Raw genomic sequence first — 19,363 nt, forward strand, 5'->3', positions numbered from 1 at the left:
GAAGTCCGTAAATCCCTTTTGAGCTGGGAAATAACTTGTCCAAGTAACTTGGACTCTACAAATTGCCTTTTTAAACATCTGGACATGGTTGGGTATGTGTCTAAATCCTGAATCCAGATCCGTCTGAAAAAGCTTCAGGATTTAAATCCTAATCTAAAAAGGCAATTTCTAGAGTCCAAGTTACTCGGACCAGGAAATAGCAAAATCCCTCTGCGAGGTAATGGCTGCGAATCCTTTGATTGGCAGCTCCCATGTACCCGATCTTCCTTTCCTGATTTCATAATGTTTAATACTTTCTCCTTGACCATGCTTACTTACAAACAATACCTTTTTGTGCGGGACTACGACACTATAAAACTGACTCAAAACGTACTTTCTTATAGCAGAGCCTTTTCACCAATCGAAAATAGCATTAATTGCACAAAAAATGAAAAAATAAACAAACACGCACAAGTGTGTATTTGCTTGCAACTGGGGACCCCCTATTGTTCCTCTTTTGTTTGTACTTCAACTTTTTTAGAAGACCACCCATATGTTTCGTACACAGTTGTCAATCGGGGACCCTCTTGTCAATCGGGGACCTTATTGTCCTCTATTGTTCAGGGTCCCCAAATGCATGCAGAAACAAACTCACACCTACCCTCCCCCCAAAAAAGCACACCCAACCAACTTGCCAACAACTGAGTGGAATATGGAGACACATGCCATTTGAAAGAGCCAAATTCTCTCATGCTCATGATGTGCAATTTAACCCTGTCTTCGCTAATGTTCTTAAAATAATTCTAGTTAATAACTCACACTAACTTTATAATGATTTCGATACCAATTAAGTCAATAAAAGGTAAATGAAAAATTGAAGCTTTCATACCCAAATAGTACAATTTCAGGAAAGTGAAAAGAACACAACGAAACTGCACTCTAAACCATGCAAATCTTCCAATATCAGCCAGGGTTAACAATTACAATCTCTATGCTCTCTTTGCATGCTCTACAGAGCCTTAAACTGGCAGCTTGAACAATCGCGTCAGAATCGTGTTAACGCAGCTTTTTGAAATATTGTCCAATTGCATTGTATAAGAACTAAAGCAGCACATGCAAAATTGCTAAGCAACACACAAGCGAACCACTGAACCAACTATATTTCGTGTGTAAAACTGCCAAATTGAGGCTCTGCATGCCTATGGCGGCAGCATGCAAAGAGTGAATAGGAAAAGTCTGATGGACTAAATAAAAAAAAACAACCCAAAAAAAACCCTTCGGCTCAGCTTCAATTTAACCGGGGCAAGCAAAGAAAATATGTAATATGCATTTTTTCAACAAAAATACATTTGTCCTTAATCCATTTGTGAACTAAGAGGGGCCCTCTGAGAAACTGGTATGTTGCCCCAATTTCACAGCGCAATTCAACAAACTTTTTCAAGCAAACAAACACCCACACAGCAATGAGGTTGCAAACCTCACAGGCAATGTTTAAAATAAAGAAAAAAACGCAAAACATGAATTATAATAAGGCCACAAAGGGCAATTAAACCTCAAAACAATTCTGTTCACTGTCTAAGACAGAAGAAACATCAGAGTTCAAACAGTTTCGAAGGTTGTATGCCAGAAAGGGGCTTTTATCTGTTAATTTTCAGTTTTTAGCTGGTGTGTTTCTTTTCTGATTTCGACTCATTTTGACTTGACGCAGTACACAGTAAAATTGGCAATAAATTAACAGGGTGATACAAACCATTTAAAAAATGCCCAACATAAACCAATGGACATGATGCTGATAAAGAGCAATGCCCTGTCTTAAAATTGACCTTGACGCATGATCCTAAACAGTACTGCTTCACATAAAAGTACAAATTTTAGTGAATGGAATCCTTGCAAACAACACTCAACTTATACACTGTATTTGTTATGTCACATGCACAGTCAACACTGTACATCCAATGAGACAGTGGTCTACTCCTTTTGCAATTCAAATATCTATATACCAGGTACGCTTTCCTTGTCAGTATGTGGTTAAGACGTCTGCACCAGTAAGCAGGAGGTCGTGGGTTCGAGTCCCACCCAAGTACGCTTGTTTTTTTTTCACAAGCCTTCCGGGTCATACACTGAGCATACAGTGTTAAAATACACGTCAGGAAGGGCAAAAATCTCCAAAATTAATTCATCAGTACGTAATACTATCAATTCTCTGGACATAAGACCCTGTTGCTAAATCGCACTATTTTAGGACAAGTTCCCATTCATATGTTTTGACTCATTCAATTACTAATCCTCAGAGCTTCAGACATCAGTGGAAGATCACAGGATTCACAGCAAGTTCTAGCAGACTTACGCCGTACCAGTATACAAATATATAAATGGTTGAGAAAGGCACACAGCCTGCACAGTGTCACTAAAAGCAATGCTTTTTAATTCTTCCATTCCCACTGGGCCACTATTTGCCCTGAAACGCTTGCACCAATTCCTGTGTGCCAGTAAGTGAAACTTGGCAGGTAGTTGCTGGAATAAGACACGTTCATATTTACATAATACTACGAGAGTAAAGAACTTTTGAGAGTGTAACTAATATTTATTAAAAAAAACTTGAAAATAGGTTGTCAACTTTTTACAAATGCCAGAACAAATCCCTGCAATCTGATTGCTGGGTTGTCAATCTATGCCATTTGAATTATTTGTCAAAATGCATGGCACGGCTGTACTGCCATATTAGAAGTTTCATCGAAGGTACAAAGAAGATTTAAGGTCACAAGAAATTTTTGACCACTCGGATCATACAGAGATTTACATGTATTCACATGATGCCAAGATTTTTTTTTACTGAACTAACTCAGGTGTTGTATAAAACTAGCAACAAATGTTTCACATCGTTAAATTGGAAGGAATTATTCCATTCTGTGACAAATGGAATGTTCCATTCCACACAGCTTTGCTGCGGGAATGGAACATTCCATCTGTCATCTCATGACATTCTTAACACTGCACTCATACACATTCATTATGTGAATACATGTACAAGTTTCTTTGTGGCTCTTGCTTTACAGTGCACCTAACCAGTGGCAAGGTGTTTGAAAATGGTGGCCACAGAGAAAATACGATCTGTAAAATAATTCAGCCTTTTCCCATGATTTTCAACCAGCTGAATATGTCCGGCTTGAGGTGTTTCAACATGATCACTCCAGCAATGATGGCAGGTAGGCACAGAAGACAGAGCAGCCCATTACTGACAACCTGGTAAAGAACATGGACAGTCAAAAAGACTCGGTAGGCAACCATCGCATAAGACTCTGACAATGACGACCACTGTCAGGGAAGTGGGTTTTTAGATTAGACTACCAAAAAAAATCTTAGGAGTTGAATTAGTTATAGATAATTATGGAAATACTACTAATTATGGAAATAAAACTAATGCAAAAGATTTGAGCAGAGAAAAAAAATGGTCCGGGTTGGAGAAAGGTTACCAGGATTTAAATGTGATTTATACAGCTTGTGACCGCTTTACTGGTACTGTTCAGTAACTATATTTGAAAATGAAATCGAGCCGGAGTACCAGTTAATAACCATGGCCCAGTTTGAGCCACTATTTCAAATGAATTTGACAGAGTGTCAGTGGATAAAGTGCTCACCGTATTCTGCTTCTTCCACTGCTGTATGACACTGTGGTATCGTATTCGACTGAATGTCACCATGGTGTAGAGGGGAATGTATTTGTTTGGCATCAGCCAGTTCAAAAATTGGTCTACTCGCTTCCGGAACAGGAACCAGCGGGAGTTCACCAAGGATCTCATCTGGAAACCAAAATAAAGCCAACCAAATCAGACGAAAACAATCACCATCATCATCAGTCACAAAGTCATCACCGACTTTGTGTTGGGTTACTTTTGTCTTTAGCCCCTTGCAAAAGTGATCGAAGAGTGTCACTGATTTAACACCTGACATTTACGGGGGGGGGTGGGGGAGGGGGACATGTGACATGTGCATAAGGGGATGCCGAACGTGAGGTGAATCCAACATAAGTGTAGTGTATATTTAAGTGACAACTTCTGTCTTTCAGGCTTTTAATATCAAACGTTGGCACAAAGCTTCAATCTTGCATTCATAACTGTGAATCATCCACTGTCATATACACATGCACATGCGAGAAGAAAAGAAAAAAATCAGGGGAAAATAAAAAACGTACGTCTGATCCAAAAAACAGAAAAATGGGGATGGGTTCATCCCCCCACATCCACTACTCTGCATTAATACCTCTACTGCAAACATTACTACATAGACAATGTCATGTGATCTCAAGATATATGCACAAAGCATTTGCCAGTGATGACTACACTTCACCTTATTGTGGATGCTACAAATATCCACATTTTTCACACTACTGTGTCTGCCGTTGTGTGCAATTTTAGGAACAAATTTTTCAACATTTTGCAAACATTTTGGCCACACACGACAAAAACACAGAACTAGAATACATATTCAACAGTTGGCTTTCTTAAAGTAACTTTCTGAGCATTTGAAGTTTAAAGAAAATCTCTTTAGAGGAATTTGCCATTTATTCTGCAGCAATAACAAACACAGAGCCCGCTGTACAGCTCTCCACTTTCTTTTTGCTGAGAACAAGATGGAATGATCGGATTTTAGTCACTGTACCTCAATGTAATTGTACATAGCTAGGTCGCACATAGCTTTGGCATCAGGGTTACGATGTTCACTGTAAGCAGGCAAGGCCTTGGCTGCGGAGAGAACAGTTAATGTTGGCACAAAGATTCAGTCTTGCATACATGACTCTGAACCATGTGCTGTCAATCAGGTTTTGTCACTTGCGCCAATTTGTCCAAATTGCCATGAGCAAGGAGCAAACATGAGCTTGGTAGATTTCACCATCAGTGAATTGTGTGAAAAGAGAGCTAACAATGGTGTCAGTTGATGGAATTTGGCCTTTTCAATGCTACAGTAGTTTGCAATTTCAACAATTCCAGTTAATTATAGGTTGGACGTAAGTGCATAGTGTAAGTGCTAACCATCAATCACAAACAACAATTACATCCTGTGACTAATACACTATAACATATCTCTGATATGCAATATCCTTTATATGCTCAACACTTGTGCTTGGAAGCTCCATAAAACTAGTGACATCTTCCTTCACAGTGAGAAGAAAAGCCAAGCTAAACGCCCTCACCATGACTTTGGAGGAGGCAACATAAACTAGCCAAGTTTTTCCACAAGGATTTCCACAGTTCAACTTCACTTTAAAAGTAATGGCTTATGGCCAATTGAGAAAAAAACATCAAAGAACTGCCGTCAAGTTCAAAACAAGTAACAACCCGACACTCACCAAAATCATTGCTGAACTTGTCTAAGAACTCATTGAAGACAATGCAATCTTCAAACCCCTGAGGAGAAAAAGGGGTCATTGTATTGGAAATAGGTCAAGTCGTCCCCGAGTACTCAAGTCGTCCCCCAAAATTGAAACCTTGGTCAAGTCGTCCCCGGGTCAAGTCGTCTCCAGGTCAAGAGCTCCCCCACTAGTTCTTACAAGTGTTATCTGTACATGTAATTTTCTTTTTCTTTTTAGAGCCAATACACTTTCCAGAGTAAACTCAGTACTTCAGTCCTGTCTGATATATTGATTATTAATAAATAAAAAAAAAGTTACATTATGATTATAATTTAACTATTTATACGGAGGACGACTTGATCCAGGGATGACTTGACTCAGGGAAGACTTGACCCGGGGATGACTTGACCAACATTCATTGTATTCAGTGTATAAAAGACACTCGTGTCTAGTGGTCTGTGGACCCACAGTGGACCTGAAGTACATTAACACAGCTCCTAAAACAACTTCTTACAAGTCAGTACTAAACGGTATTGTAGCCTAGACCACTGCAAGACCAGACACGAAACCAGACACAAGACCAGACACAAGACCGCTGACAGAGACGGGTCACAAGTAACAGGGGGAACAATAACAAAGGAATTCGGTTTTTTTTTTAATAGCTTGCGACTTAGATTGCTGGTCTCATCGTGATGGTCTTGAGGAGTCTCAATTACATCATTCAGCTGAGGAGGTATCACGCATAGGTCTGAGTCACTTCCATTCCTGAATTTGAGGCAAGCATTCCGTTTCAGTGACCGCTCTTGTTGAAAGAGAGCTGGATACTTGCATTACCTCGGTAAAGTGGTCTCACTTCAGTGGAATATAAATACGCACAACAGGAAAGACCAAGGCTGTACCTGCCGGAGTCAGCTATCAGTTTTTGATCCAGTCACAACCTATTCAGATGAACTGCAACAAAAGCATTCCTTGGTCACTCTTAACCAAAGATCGTATAGTGCCACATAGCAGCACAAAATGGAAAACTTCACTGTGAATACACGTAAAACGTTGGAATCGCATGGGCGCCATTTCAGCAAGCGATACGCCTGCCCAATGCACATTAATGCACAGGTGCAGGTGCCACAGCAGGCACGTGCACCTGGTGAGCCTGCGGCTAAGCATTACCGTGAACCACGCAGGCGTATCGCTTGCTCAAATGGCGCTCATGGTGATTACACCTTTTGGGCAGAGTTATCCAGCTTGCACCTTTGCTCTTAATCCTGTTACTTGTAACTGGTCTTACAAGAGGACTTGAGATGGACTCGACTACAACATTGCCCAATACAAGACTCAAATTCACATTCACACATCGGCACCTGACCGAAAAACTTACACAGTTCATTCCTTGGCCGTAAAATGGCACCATGGCATGCGCCGCATCACCAAGAATCACCACCTTGTCCATATAGTTGTAAGGAGAACACTATTAAGAAGAAAACAAATATGTGGACAGACTCCTCAATCTCTTGCAAAATAGCGACTTTTCATTAGGTATTTCAAGGCGAAAAATCTTCCATCATATGCCATGCTTTAATGTCCTTGGGAAGAAAGAAATCTACTCACACATTTTTCCACGGCGATGTGCCCAAAAAAATACAGGAGAAAGCTTAAGAGGCCTTTATTTCAACAGATAATTAATCTAAATTTTCCAGGAGAAGCAAACTTACTTTGACTGACACCATGGGAAGGCCCTGCCTCTCCTCAAAAGTTGTTAAGATGGCCTCCTCCCCAATCAGCGGGATTGCGTCCGGGAAGTACTTCCGGAAGAAGTCCAAGGGAGCTTGTCCCCCAGCAGCGTTGACCTCCTCAAAGTTTTGGAATGGCATGAAGAGCGTGCAGGTAAATGTGCAGTCTTGGTTGGGCAGGGCGATCATCATGAACTCATGCCTCGGCCAGATGTGCAAATAGTTTTCCTTGTCGGCAAACTGCGATGATAAATGGTGATATAATGCTGAGTTGCACGAGGTCTCACACAGCCACGAAATTTGAGGCTGAAGGTGCTTCATCTGTCCCGTAAAACCTTTCAGAATCTCCCCTGGGAGTAAAGCAACTGAATGTTCCTGGTACTGATGACCTATCAATGGTTTAATTCCTTTCTCACTGTCAGCAGCCACACCTATGATGCTCGATATGGTCACTTCTGAAGTGATCAATAAGCCTTTTGCGAGTTAATTTGAATAAAATCTGGTGCACTGAGTGCTTTAAATTCACGTGGAAATAACAGTGTGAATTCTCCAAACTAAAAACACTGTTGCTGTACATCATGATTCAGGGCAAGCTTTTGCTTAGTTACATAAGAGACACCTTGCTACAATACACTGTTTCCAATGGATAAGAAGGGCTCAAAGGAACCAGTCCGTTCCAGAGATGGTGGTCGCTATGTGCAAGCTTGCTGTGAATCACGAGGTATAGGCAAGTGTCTTTAGTCTGGGGAATTCAAATCATTCTGTTTATGTGTAATCAGATAACTCAGTGTACCAGATTTTATTCAAATTTAACTCGCAAAGGGCTTATTCCCACCCTGGGCCTTAGAAAACATGACTTATCAAAACCTGACAACCTGGCACAGTGTGGCGGAGGAGGGAACAACAATGGGTCAATGCTAATTCCAAATACCAATAACGATTGTTTCAGGAAGAACACAATTGTAGTCTTGCCTTGCCGTCTTTGGGCGGCATGCACAGCTCCATGTATCCATGCGGTATGTACTCCTGGCTGAAATTAATGCGCCCACAGCGCATCATCTGACGTCGCGTGGTGGAGTATGCCCCATCGCAGCCAATGGTGAGGTCCGGGCATGCCTTGACCTTTGACCCATCCTTACTGGAGAAGTTTAAATTAAAGCAACAGTTCACCATAACCATTTCATCTTCTCCACCGCCAGGTGGCTCTGCTATTTTATCAAGTACAGCAAAAGTAATAAACCGTGATAAGTTGAACTGGGATGTCAAGAGTGAAAAGAGAGGGGCCTAGGGGGTCTTTCACCGATGGCTTACAAGATCTCCCTGTAACTCATGAATTGACGGTGGACTCCAACTCTAAAGGTTCCAAGTGTTTTTTCACACTTTTTAATTTTTCAAAATGGTACTTTGTTTATGCATTTCTTTCACTAAAAAAAAAAGAACTGCAATAGTCCTGCCAGCAAGCAAGTTTTTAAAAACAGAGAGTTTCAGCTAAACGCTTAAATATTTCAGCAATTTCTTTTGCAAATGCAGTATCAATTTTACTTCTTGCCAACATGGTCAGGATTATAGCAGAAGTCGGTACACATTTTCCATTTGGCCAACATGGCAAATGACGGCTAAAATCCTGACGGCCTTAATGATTGCCATTACAATCAGAAATTGAAGAATTGTTAACACTATTTCTCAATCTGCAAGATATTGTTTTACAAGCTACACTGAAAAAATATTTAAATTTATAGTAACACTTGCTCTGTGAAGAAGATGACTCCACTGTCAAAATCTGCCTGCGCCATCTTGTGAGAAAAATGCAGACGTATGTTTGGGAACCTCTCAGCTTCTGCAGAAAGAGGAAAAAGTCAACCAGGTGGAAGACATGGGAACGTCCAGCTGATAATCTGTCTACTGTGGGATGAATAATGCGCAACAAAGCACCAACACAACATACCGTAAATTTTTGGAATATAAGCCACCCAGTGTATAAGCCGCAGCACGTAAAAATCGGTAACTTTAATAAGATTTAGAGTCGGTGTATCAGCCGCACCAGCGTATAAGCCGCACTGCGATCCAACCACGAAGGGCTTCCTGCATGCTGAAGCACCAATACAGCATGTAATAAAGTACAGTGCATCAATGGTTCCACTACACCATCGTACGTGTGCAATCCTAATAAAAGTAAGCAATATGCGAACGAGTGTCACCATAAAAAGTGAATTTTAGATCCTCAAATTTAATTTTAATTTAATCTTTTCAATAACCACGTGACCACAGAAAGTGTTGTCATTAGAAAACCCCACGTGAAAAAACCCCGAAATTCTGTGGCATGTCACGCCAAACACAATTGGCAAAAAGACGAAAGATCTGCCACACAAAGGTACATGTACGCCATTGAGGAGGTTGATTTTTGTTTCAAGGGAGAAAGAAATATTTAGGTTACAAGAATAAAAAAAATCTTAGTAATACGATTATATGTCTGTAAAAAATACACCATGAGATTGAATAAAAAGCAGGAATATAATCACAAAAAATTGTGGCCAGACAGAGCAAGTACAGTTTAAGAATACGTACACACTTCATGACTCCAAGACTCGGGGAATTCCCTACTTGAAATCAGGACAACTTGAATTTTGGTACAACTATAGAATACAGGGCCACTCGGTTGGACTTGGATTTTTATTTATTCTCCAAGGTTCGAGTTTTCACATGTAAACAACAACCAACAAAAACATGACTGCGCCACCTGCACGTGGTACGCATGGCCCGGCCATAACTTTTGTGACTGATTTTATCCTTCAAAGTTTGCGGTACAAACCACCCGGCGTATAAGCCACAGAGACATTCTTTACCGTGAAAATCAATATATAAGCCGTGGCTCATATTCGGAAAATTACGGTACTTAAAAATGAAAAAAAAAATAGAATTACAAGTAGATCTGTTCAGATCGGTGTATAAAAACTTGCTGATTGCCTTTTGGTTTTTTGCGAACCTTAACTTCTACCTTAGCAAGCACACTAGAAACCAGATACGGGTCAAGTTGACATTGGAAGGCAGAGGTTGTATAATCGCGCTATTCTAAACTGCTGTCCCCAGCTCAACTATGTGATTATAAGTATTATAAGCCCTTGTGGGTACAAAATGAAAAGACAGCCAAACATTAAGGTTGGAATGGCAAACTCCCATGAATGTGAAATTCATTTCTTTTAAACTTCAGCTGAAATTACGGGGACAAACATTTGTTACTATAAGAAATTTGTACATCCCCAAATTAACTATTATTCAACACGAGTGCAGCTCCCCGTAACTACGGGGCCAGTGAGAGTTTCTCCTTGAGTGCATACAGCCTATTAAGGGTACATCAATATGGATTTCAACACCAAAGACATCCCTGAAAGAGAGGGCTAACATATCAATCAAGATTGAAACTGCTAATGACAGACAATGTGTGACCCACCGGTCAGGAGCGTTTCATTCAAGTGCCGTCTGTCCACTGACAAAATGAACTGCAAATGAAAAACAAGATGTAATGAGTATATCTTGGGGGAAACTACATGTATGAGTCTAGGCACAAGACCCCCTCTGCAGAAACGAAGTAGGACATTTTTTCACGAGCCATAAGACAACAGTAAGTACATGTATATAGTGTTTATGAATACATGTAGGTCAGAGATGGGCAGGACAGTCATGAGAGTGTGGGCACGCCTTCCCTGTGTTTAGAGGACCATTTCTTTTGGTGGGAAAGGAGGAACCCCCTTGAGGGAACCAAAATGTCTCCCCATAACGTCTGCGGTCCCCATAACATCTGTATTTCAACACATGAGATGTCCCCCGTGACCTGGTAACTAGGATGTGGTGCATTTGGAAAGAGGCACATGGAACAGACTTGGGTGGGTGGGGGGGGGGAATGGTTCCTTTACGTTTGTGGTTCTTACATGTCTCTTTGAACGCAAGTGTAGCCCTATCAACAAGTACATATGTATTCATGAGCATGCACCAGTGTGTACGGAATGAGGCCAGTGGAAAAGTTTGCTACGATGTTAGTTGAAAGGTGTGACAGCTGCTTGCATTGCACCTCATGTCCATGTCTACAGAGCTGGGTCATTCCATGAGGTTGGGGCCCAATTTGTGACGGTGTCACTTGTTACATCCCCAACTTTTACCACCTGTCATGACCTGTGGATTGGGTCATTTACTCTGTAAAAATAACACACACCTCTGTATTCAGCCTTACACAATGTGAACAATCTCAATTTGGAATCCACATGCAGGGAAATAGCTGTTCATTTTTACGGAATCTACGTAACAATTGACACCGTCACAAATTGTGCCCCAACCTCATGGAATGACCCAGCTGCGTGTTAAAAGGAAACTGTGCTACATGAATGCATCTACGTGTATGTACCTGGCCTTCTTTCCCGTAGGGTTGAGCTGACTTCTTCCCGGAGACGTCATGGATAAGGCGGGCATGCATTGGTATACCCCTACTCACAATCTGAGGTTAAATCAAAAAACACATCATGACAGACACAGGGCAGACTTTCAGCACTCAGGAGATCAGGATGATACAACGCCGTAAGCAGAGAGGGCAGTGCCAGCTTCCGGTTTTGAAAATAAAATGGTCGAGTGATTCTGAAACAGTAGAGAGTGTGGTTATTGTATACCAGCTGTCCGTCTGCAATGGTTCACACACCTGACAGTTGGTTTCCAGCAATGGTGACACTCGCATCGCAAACTCTCTCTGTACACGGCTCGGGGATGAATTGTCAGGTTGTTGAATGAGATGCCAGCATGTGGAGCATCTTCATTGGGCTCCATCAGTAAAGGTTTCAAAATGAGTGAGGAGCTTACGGCAAAGCCAACAGAAGTCCAGATTTGAACAAACGCCGAGAAGTACTATTAATTAGCGTACCACTGGTCGTAAGCATTACATTACATCCTTTTACCTGGTCTTCCAATCCAACCAATCGCAATGCTTCTCTCCCTCGGACAGACAATGCCAGGTTAATGCTCCTCCCAATCACACGCTCCGAGGTGCGGATGTCTGTCAAGACATGAGCAGAAACGATGTAGTGCTTCGAAATGTCATTTATTACTTACAGTATCCTGTAAGGAAAGTTTTTCATTTCCTATTGCCTCAAAAACACTTTCATCTGTGTAGTAAAATAATCATTTTAATGTAATTCAAGATTTTCAACTTATGCTGTTCTCTAACCCTAACTCCCTAGAGTGATTCACAACGAACCATCCTCATTCTTGCAAATCCCAACACCAGCGAACTGTGCAAATAAACAGTTGGACTCTGTTTATTTGCGGTAAGCCTAATCCCACCTAAAACACAACCAGTATACCAGTGCAGTAATAAACCTAAGAGATTCTAACAAATCCTGGTGTTGGAGTTTGGTTGGTCGGAGGATCGTTAGGGTTACCATTGTGAGTTATGAGTGTGCAATACTAATATTTAACAGGTATTTTCGAGTTGAATTGCTGATTTTCCGTCTTTAACTAAAGATACAAACTTATAAAGACAGTGAATACGTGTACAATAACTATGGCCTACAACTAATAAATAGCAATTTGATGCTTTTTCAATTTATGTATGAGAAGATAACATGCCGATCCTGCTATGTACACAAGAAGTGTTGGCTAAACTTTTGAATATGGTGTGAAAGTTTCAAGAAACGTTTAGTAAATTTAACAAATATTTCCATTCATACCGCAGGCCCTTTTATTTCAAGACCTAAGAACAAAAGACTCTCAGAACACTGTTTGATTTTTTTCCTGCATACATATATGTGAGGGTGTAGCATACCTTCTCTGGACTCGTACAAATCCACTTGGAAACCCCGCCTGGCCATAAAAATAGCCTCCAGCGCTCCAACCTGCCAATAAAGGCCATGAATATGAAAATCAGTAAATTATCATAAAGACTGTTTAATTTATGGTGCATGTATTAATTTATTTAACCAAAGGATTAACTGATGATTTTAATCACAATCAAATGACCAATGCCCTTGCTTGTCTCTCTTTAATGAGAGTTTAATAAAGTCTCAGTCTGTGGCAGATCCCCACAGGGTGGGGGGTTTGCACCTGGCACGAACCCCATCCCTCTTTAGGGACAGGTGAACTTTGTCATCTCAATTAAAAAGATCATGGAACAAACTGTACTGGGAACAAACCACTTCCCAAGTTGTATCGTGTACAATTCGGGTGTGATCTGTGACTATACAGTGTTCAAGATTAAATGACTTCTGACTAGCGTCCCTGAACTAACATAATTGACTAATGGGAAAAGCCACCAATGCATAGCTGGATAGCTCAGTTGGTAGAACTCCGGTACGATATTCCGGAGGTCTCAGGTTCAAATCCCACTCCAGTCAATTTGTTTGTTCATCTCCTCAACTAAAAAAGAAAAAAAAAACACCTTGGAAAGATTATATTTTGATCCCTTATACCCAGTGCTCTTCCCCCACCTGACTAGCACAGATCTTCCATTTATGAATATTTTATACAATAAAAGAGCTACTTGTTTTCCAACATCACAACAGAATGATGACGGCACCATACACACCAGCAGAAGCTGATCTAGAGGGGGGCATGCCTCAAAGCCCCTCCCCTCATTTTTTAAGATTTCATTTTAGAGGAAGACACCTTTCCTTTTACCCCCTTGTTTTAAATCTAATCCCTATTAGGACAAAAATTATCACTGAAAATAACCTGCTCATATAATTGGGTTCCATTCCATTTACGGCACCCCCTTCAGCCGGGTGCCACCTCTTCTTATAAGCTCTGGATCTACCACTGCTCTACAATTATGAGGCCTGCTAAGACATTCATAGAACTTGCATACTGGACCTGAAGCCAGTTCTTGCCTTGTTTTCCTAATTTGGCATGTCCAATATGGCCCAAGTACTGGGAGGACATAAGCAGAGGCCGATCCAGCTTTGTTGGGGGGGGGGTTTCAAGCCGGACATTTTTTATGTCTCATCTTTTGAGACAAGCGGAAACGATGGTGAAACATTATATGACATACATTGTTGACAATGGTATTCATGCACTCACTTAGACTTTTGTTTTGTATTTCATTATTTACTCAATTTTTTAATCTTTTTTCTATCCAGAGCAACAGGGAGAGGGGGACTTCTACAGATCAAAGCATAACCCCAAAACTCGGGGCTGCGCTGTCGGCTGCGCTCGGACCCCACAGTTCTGGGGGTAACCTGTGCCCGATGCAGGCCATCAAGGTATTACGCAGGGAGGAATACTGAATAAACCAGGTCATAGGAATTGTGGGATAAAAATTGGATAAACAAACCCACATAGCATAGCCAGTGGTACGGTATAGCATAGACTTGGCATTCGAATGAGTAAGAGTTCATTTATTTTCAACTTTCTGCACTTAACATGAATTTTTAAAAGAAATATTTAGGGGGTTCTTCATTCACCTTTCATATATATCCCAAAACTGCCCAGGCACATTGTAGAACATCTTTTTTTTAATTTCGGAAAAATCCGAACTAGAATAGCAAGTCGAAAAAAATACTAGGTGCGAACATGTGCATTGCTATGGAGCACGGCTTGTTTATCCAAAAAAAAGGTTCGTCAAGGCCAGTTGCCTAGGCCATGTGCAAATGAAATACCGAATGGGCTTATATGCCCTACACCTGTGTATTTATACATGTAGGCTGGCATTAGGCCTAGGCCCTACTTGCTTCTTGTCACTCGGCATGAAGAGCACCATATTGTGCATATCGAACCGGTAGGCACGTATTTCGGGATTCATATCCATTAGCACCCTGTTCCTATAATAAGGAAACAAAGTCCACTTTCTCACACTAATTAACATTTTGACCTTAAGGAACCATTACTCAATCCGGATAGGCCTAGTTTAGGTAAGTTTTGACAATATTTAAGCAAGAAAACTTCAAATTTCTAACCCGAGTTTGGCAAAACACAACCATTCATTCGACGAATCATGCCATTTTCTTTTTCATCTGGATACCTGACTCAGGCTTTTTGGATTCATCAAAACAAATCTCCATCCAGGTCAAGGAACCAGACTACATTCGCTTATTTGTCGTTCACAGCTCTTTGCAGAATGCTGCCGTTTTACCCCAAAATTTCCCTCAAAAACCAAAAGCCCTGTTTTCTTTTCTAATATGTAAGAGGGCATCGCAAAGAACTTGTTAAAATAGGTTATTTCAAAAAAGGACAATTTGTTCCCATATATATGTAATAGGAACAGGGAGCTAAAGGTTATGAACCCCGTATTTCGTAGGCAAAAGTCTGCAGGTCTGAGAGTGAACTATCAGAAAGCAAAAACATGTCCAGAAAAGTTCAATTCAGGAGGGAAAATACCCAGTCGTTGACTTAAAAGAACACTTTGAATTTTTTAGACAGTCTCCAAATCAAAGGATTAATATGCATGGGATGTCTTGTCCAGTCACAATCTGACGATGTAGGTTAACGCAGTACTAGGCCTGGGCCTAGTCCCCCCCCCCACTACTTGTAGTACGCGTCCGCATACCATGCATACATGTACGATTTTCCTTCGTCCATAGTTGAACTCTTTCCTAGATGCTGCCTGCGCCCAGGAAACTTGGAATCAAAACAGAAGTTTACTAACCAGTCCACCCCCAATAATAACAACTTTAACAGAGGATACATCCGTGGCTGTGCTACCCATGTTCGCCAAAACTAGTGTTTACGCAGCTTCAGAACAACAGCGGCACCGCAACTCATACAGTCCTGGTCTCCATGGTCTTAGATATTAAATAACGTCTGCCTGATCTCTGCTGCATATCCGCGAGCGCGCGAGCTGGACGTCGACGTGACATCCCTGTACGTACGTACAGCTATAGCGCCGCGCTTTGGTCCCTAGCTAGTCTTGGTTTCAAGACGTTAGTGCTTGTTAGCGGACACCGTGCATAATGCGCCCCCTCACGACTCACAATTAGACAGCGCGCCAGTTAGTGAGATAGCTGCAACGTCGTCGTTGTCGTGCTAGCGCCGCATGCAACCGGTACGTCTTGCTCCCAGAAGTAATTTTAGTAAATCAGATTAAAAATTGGTGATTTGAGTATGGGTATCAGATTCAAACTCACAACATGAGTAGTATGGGGGTGCGCTGAACTAATTGAAGCCCCATTGAGGACAATGTAAATTCGACCAAGTTTGCAGCCCGGGTGCAGGCAACCGAAGACCCTCAGGCATCTAAAAACAAACAAACAACCCAACACCCCAACAAACAAACAAACAAACACCCCAACACCCCAACAAACAAACACCCCCAACACCCCAACAAACAAACAACCCCAACAAACAAACAAACAAAGTGTTCTAGGGTCGTTTAGCTTTCAATTGATTTTCAATTTTTAGTAGGTTAACCAACGACATTTTAATTATTCACCAAAAACAAACTCACCTCCCCCCAAAAGTGAACGTTCCTAAGTTTGTCAGCGGCCACTTTTCAAATGACATCCCTCCACTTTTTCTGGCACTTGGGACAATTTTTCAGCAGCATTTTTCTATGCTTCGCCCTACAATGGGAGCCCTTGAGTCTAGGGAGTTCATTCTGGGTCATTCTTCCATAAGATCACAATTTCTTCACGTTATACGTGAACGCGAATGCAACAAAAGTGTGGACTCTTGCTGACGTCAGTGCTTCGTGCGTATTGTCTCTGGCATAACCGGCACGTACGGGTAGTTCGCACGGACGCCCCACACGTGAATGAGAAGTTCACGTTGGATCAAAGCGTGAGAAACTGCAACTTTTTCGGAAGGTTTAAAATTATGCGGTGAACATTAGCTGATATAGAATTGACATCTTTGGAAAGTGCAAAGGCTATGCAATTGGGATTTGTTCATGCTTGGTTTATGATGACCGATTACACGTCTTTTGAGAGATTTACCGGCTGCGATAGATCATTTTGTCCTTTCATTTGAGTATTCATTGGAAAATGGACATTTTGTGTGGGATGCGCATCTAAACTTTCAAACAAATTGTCACGTTCGCGTTCACGCTGGCGTACGTACATCTAAACCTCCCTATTAAACCTCGAAGAATGATGTAGTACGTGACCGCCGTGTTGCATGTTGCTTGCCAGCAATTAAACCGGTTGTGGCCCTACGTTCGAGCGGCCGACCCACGAACAACATATTGAGGTGTTACTTGTGACAGGTATTTCATATACATGTATGTATAAACATAACTGGGGGTACGAGACAAGCTATGCTTTTTAGAGGCCTCCATCCACTATAACACTGTAAAAATGAAAGAGAAGTGAAGGTGTTCGTGAACAAACGAGAACAAGCCACCCAAACCTATGGAATTCCATATCTGCCGTCGTGCGTAGCCCGTCGTCCGTCGTGCGTCGCCCGTCGTGCGTGTTTTTTTTTGCACAGTGGTATTTTTAACTTTGACCCTTGATCGTTTCACATGTACATGTCCTTGTTCGATCGATCCACCATGCCTGACTCTCATTTTAGCAATAGAACTAGAAGATGTACATGAATTCGTTTTTGCAGTTGCGCCAAACTCCAATTGAAAGAAAAAATAATATCCTGACATCGGCTAAGTAACGTGTAAACGAAAAAATGCCATTTTGGTTACATAAATAAATCAACAAAATAGACTTTTGTTAGGGTAGATTGTTTTTCTCGATAACTTAGTTACTCTAGACGTAACTTTACTCGTTAACAGCCAGACTTTAGGTCTATAGCCTATGTGATATTTCTGTCTGTCCCTGCACGATATCCCACAGAACGGAATGTAAATAATAGATTATTTACAATGTTTGATTCCCAATAGTTTTCATAAGAGACGAACTGATTCAACATTATTTTGAGGGCGGGTATACCTATGATGAAATCTGCTGTATACTCCAAATTAGACATGACTTTATTTGCAGGTTGGCTCACAGAAGTCTTTTAAACATTAACGTTACTTGTTAGCCCCATAAATAACACTGATGTGCTGGACAACCTGTTCTCATTGGTCTATCCACCATGGCATACACACCCACAAAAACCAACACGTCATATTTTCTGAAACTTAAACCAAGTGGTAATTGCCCCTTAACAATACATTTAATAAACAGTTTGTTATCCACAGCACGTCTAGTATTTCTGGATTTCAAGGTGAAATTGAGAGGACAAGATAAAATATCGGTTGGCAGATTTCTTCTTGGAATTCGATGAAAACAAGTCGGCACATTTTTACAGTATGCGAATTAGAATAACACTGTGGATAAGTTGGCCGGAACATTTTTGCTGAAAATGTTTTTCCCAAAAAACACTTGGTTGAATTCTCAGAGAGCCGATATTTTCTTGTCAAGGGGCAGGGGTAGTCTATCATTATTCTAATTAATTATGTGACTAGTATATGCTTTGCAGGTGGGATTTGTACTTGCCTTATTCGGAAAAGATCTTTAGAAGTGAATGGAATCATCACATTGTCATTTGTTTAATAACAACGGCTTTTGCAGGTCCTATGCAACCCATTTGATGGGTGACGCACGACGGACGACGCACGACGGACGACGCACAACGGAAAATGGCATGTTGGGAACTGGTAAATGGCAGAATTTGGACACAACAAAAAGAAAAATGCGACGGACGATGGGCGACGGCAGATATGGAATTCCATACAAACCAGTCAGTCTACAAATAGCACCGCCTACGTTCGAAAAAAAATCATAACCAGTTTGACATCGCACCGGCGCCGTGCAAACTTGAAATTAAAATTGTGATGTTCCTCGAGTTGTCACTGTCAATTGCACTTTGCATCGACTCTTCCTCCATTCAGATGATGATCCCGATTATTGTATCGTGCTCATGTTTTTATATCACTGAGGCATGTTCGAGACTTTCGACATCAGATCATAACATAGAAACCACGAATGTGGCATTCTGTTAGATCGAGTGAGATATTTATAACGCTCTCCAAATCCGGTCATTCTTCCGCCATCTTGCCATAAGCTGTGAAAGCGTGACTCGAAATAATTATGGTCTGTACAACCACAATCTGCCACTCAAATGAAAGCAAATAGGCCTAGGCCTTATGACCAGATCCTTCGAAAAAAATCAGCGAGGGATTGTGGGACTTCGTTCCTGGCGTGTGTGAAGGAGAAACGGAGTGGCACGCTAGATGGCATCGTAAAAATTATGAAAGAATGGTTAAAACGTTTGGCAAATTAAAACTAACCATTACAAAATACATCGATATCCATAGGCGCCATGGGGCACACTTTGTCTTGACATGGAAGATTCTACCTCCATGGTCTTGATGAGCAGTATCGTTACTCTCCGCGGTACA

The 19,363-nt window shown here is 41.3% G+C and overlaps 1 protein-coding gene across 4 annotated transcripts; it reads right to left on the bottom strand.

Moving 5' to 3' along the window:
- Positions 1-352: 352 nt before the first annotated feature.
- Positions 353-19,339, bottom strand: kmo (kynurenine 3-monooxygenase). 4 transcript variants are annotated; one of them, XM_087138611.1, is made up of 14 exons: positions 15,674-15,853; positions 13,322-13,449; positions 12,860-12,929; positions 11,994-12,091; positions 11,453-11,542; positions 10,505-10,553; positions 8,806-8,893; positions 8,029-8,194; positions 7,039-7,296; positions 6,705-6,794; positions 5,327-5,384; positions 4,639-4,721; positions 3,618-3,779; positions 353-3,222 (listed from the first exon to the last, which is right to left on the bottom strand). In XM_087138611.1, exons 2-14 carry the CDS (start codon positions 13,352-13,354, stop codon positions 3,103-3,105), a joined length of 1,365 nt encoding a protein of 454 aa, XP_086994737.1. In that variant the 5' UTR covers positions 13,355-13,449; positions 15,674-15,853; the 3' UTR covers positions 353-3,102. The 4 variants fall into 4 exon arrangements, with proteins under 4 accessions (XP_086994737.1, XP_086994738.1, XP_022092443.2 ...); XM_087138612.1 differs by lacking the exons at positions 13,322-13,449; positions 15,674-15,853 and adding an exon at positions 19,253-19,339; XM_022236751.2 differs by lacking the exon at positions 13,322-13,449 and having other exon boundaries at positions 15,674-15,862.
- Between the last annotated feature and the right edge of the window lie 24 nt (positions 19,340-19,363).

This window comes from Acanthaster planci, linkage group LG07 (assembly GCF_054643075.1).
Source record: "Acanthaster planci isolate LZ-2023a linkage group LG07, COTS_SCS, whole genome shotgun sequence".
NCBI lineage: Eukaryota > Metazoa > Echinodermata > Asteroidea > Valvatida > Acanthasteridae > Acanthaster > Acanthaster planci.

Bases quoted from the DNA above. Each gene is read 5' to 3' on its own strand.
- kmo (XM_022236751.2), bottom strand. From the start codon at position 15,733: ATGGGTAGCACAGCCACGGATGTATCCTCTGTTAAAGTTGTTATTATT. The intron at 8,195-8,805 runs GCAAGTGTTACT...AAACTTCTCCAG, and splicing joins GGAGTCATCTTCTTCACAGA to TAAGGATGGGTCAAAGGTCA. The intron at 7,297-8,028 runs GCAAGACTACAA...TTATCATCGCAG, and splicing joins TGCCGCCCAAAGACGGCAAG to TTTGCCGACAAGGAAAACTA.